General features: G+C 41.4%; 1 protein-coding gene across 1 annotated transcript in view; it reads left to right on the top strand.

The window, feature by feature from the left end:
• Positions 1-806, top strand: part of myo1b (myosin IB) — a 60,262-nt gene extending 59,456 nt beyond the window's left edge. Inside the window, exon 20 of the mRNA XM_048598736.1 lies at positions 780-806. Coding sequence (XP_048454693.1) covers positions 780-806 — 27 coding nt within the window. The remainder of the gene's footprint in view (positions 1-779) is intronic.
• The last annotated feature ends 1,368 nt before the right edge of the window (positions 807-2,174 follow it).

A 2,174-nucleotide genomic window follows, 5' to 3' on the forward strand; every position in this document is an offset into this window, starting at 1 on the left:
CTTAATTTCCCTTGAGAAAGTAATGCGAACTGCTTTCTTTAATTGCTGTAGGCTGTAGGTACAATCCATTGTTGTTAGGGAAGGAGTTCAAGAATATTGATGCAGCAACAATGATGGAACTATGGTAATTCCAATTAAAGACATTGTGTGACTTGGAGGGCCTATTCGAGGTGGTGGTGGTCTCGGGCATTTGCTTCCGTTGTCCACTTATCTGCTGGATGTTGCACCTTTTAGAAGATGCAGTTAAGAGTGCTTTGGTGAGTTGCCACAGTGCATCTTAGTTTAAAGGTGATGCACACTGCTGCCACAAAGCATCAGTGGCAAATGAGATGGCAATGAAGGAAATTGCTTTTCCTGGATGATGCCAAGCTTCTTGAACGTTGTTAGAGCTGCACTCATCAAGCAAAGTGGAAAGTATTCCATCACACTCCTGACCTGTGTCTTCTAATTAGTGAATCTCAAACCCCAGTCACCAAAAGCTGATTAAGTTCTACCTTGCACTTGTTTGACACACGTATGCTCATGTTCCATACCATTCATTGGCTGAAACCTGAATGTTGTCCAAATCTTTACTGCATGGACTAATTCAATGTCTGGGGAGTTGTGAATAGTGCTAAACATTGTGTTTCCAGCAAATATACCCACTTCTGGTCTGATAATGAAAGGAAGGTCATTAATGAAGTAGCTGCAATGATATCTTGGTGACCCCAACATGTGGCTTCACAAATATAAACCCTTGAAAATGTAAACATTGTTTAAAAATTACTTTAAACCTGCAGGTATTGAATGATTTCACCTGTCAGTGAATATTGTGGACCCTGGTCAGCCAGTCATGAGATGCCTAGATCCATTTACAGTGCAATGCAAAATGTGTAAGGTGCTCTTCTGTTCCAGAGGTCCAACTTGTCCCCTAACAGTTTCATTTCAGTTACAGAGGTACAATGAGGCAATGGAGTGCTTTCAACCTAGACTTGGATGGGCCTGTTAATATGCTATTTTTGAAATTTATGATTACTGGTTTGCATCTTATTTTTCTGCTCTTGACTTGTGCACTACAGTCATGGAGTGTGCCACTTGGAACTTGAACAGAGAAATCGTTCAGTCTGTTTGGGGTCCTTGGACTGTGGAACTTCCATCTGTTCATCTTTTCGATTTTTTTTTTTCTGGCAAATTCACTTTTGTCAGAAGCCATAAAGTTGTAGTTTGAGTTGCTGTAACAATAGGGAATCAGTGACTTTGCTTTAAATGGAGAGTGAACATGTTCCTGGGGAACGTCCTGAGCAACCAGAATTTGCTGCTTTTTCTTAGGCCTGTTTCAAAATGGGTTTTGCAGTGCTATTTTTGAAAGCTACAAATCCTAGTAATTTTAACTGCGGTTAGTAACTATTTCAACTGTATACCAAAATAGAGATGTCCTTAAAGCTTCACAGATGACACCACTTGTAACTATTCCTGGATGCAGACCTGTAGAACACAAACTTAGGCCAGTAAAGCCTTGATAGTGACTTTCGTTGTTTGAAGTAGCCAGGTAATGGAGGAGATGTTTTATTTAACATTAACTAGACGGTAGTGGGCGGAGTTGCTCCCTCACTTTCCAGTGGTCATTGCTGGAAAATGTATTTGTGTTTGAACATTGAGCTGTGCAGATGCTTCGTGCAGGCATCCAGAGAGATCAGGAGCAATGTTTTGCCTCGTTCATAAACAGTGGGCACCTGGGCCAGAAATGAGAGGGAAACCAGTTTCTGTCAAATTAGAAGACAGGAGTTTGGGGGGGGGAGCGGGGAGGGGTGGGGAGAAGGCCAAAAAAAAAAGTGCCCTGGCTTATAGAGAAATACCTCTTGAAGGCAAAAGAAAACTGTCTTTTTCAATGATGTAAACAATACTTCTTACATGGAGAGGAATTATGAAATGATCTTGGACCTGCAAGGTGAAAAAAACTCTGATCCCTTGAATGCTCCAACATATCTGAGCATTCGGCAAATCTGAAGTTTAGGGATTATTCGTCCTTCAGGGAATAGAGGGATATGGAGAGCAAGTAGGAACATGAAATGGAGGCAGAGGATCAGCCATTCTAATAAATGGCAGAGCAGGCCCAAGAGGCTATTTTATATTCTTAAGTTCTTTTAACCACATTGAACTGCTTCCCTGAAAGATTGCAATTTAGTGCCTGGGAC

Source organism: Rhincodon typus, chromosome 7 (assembly GCF_021869965.1).
Source record: "Rhincodon typus isolate 14 chromosome 7, sRhiTyp1.1, whole genome shotgun sequence".
In the NCBI taxonomy this organism is placed as follows: Eukaryota; Metazoa; Chordata; class Chondrichthyes; order Orectolobiformes; family Rhincodontidae; genus Rhincodon; species Rhincodon typus.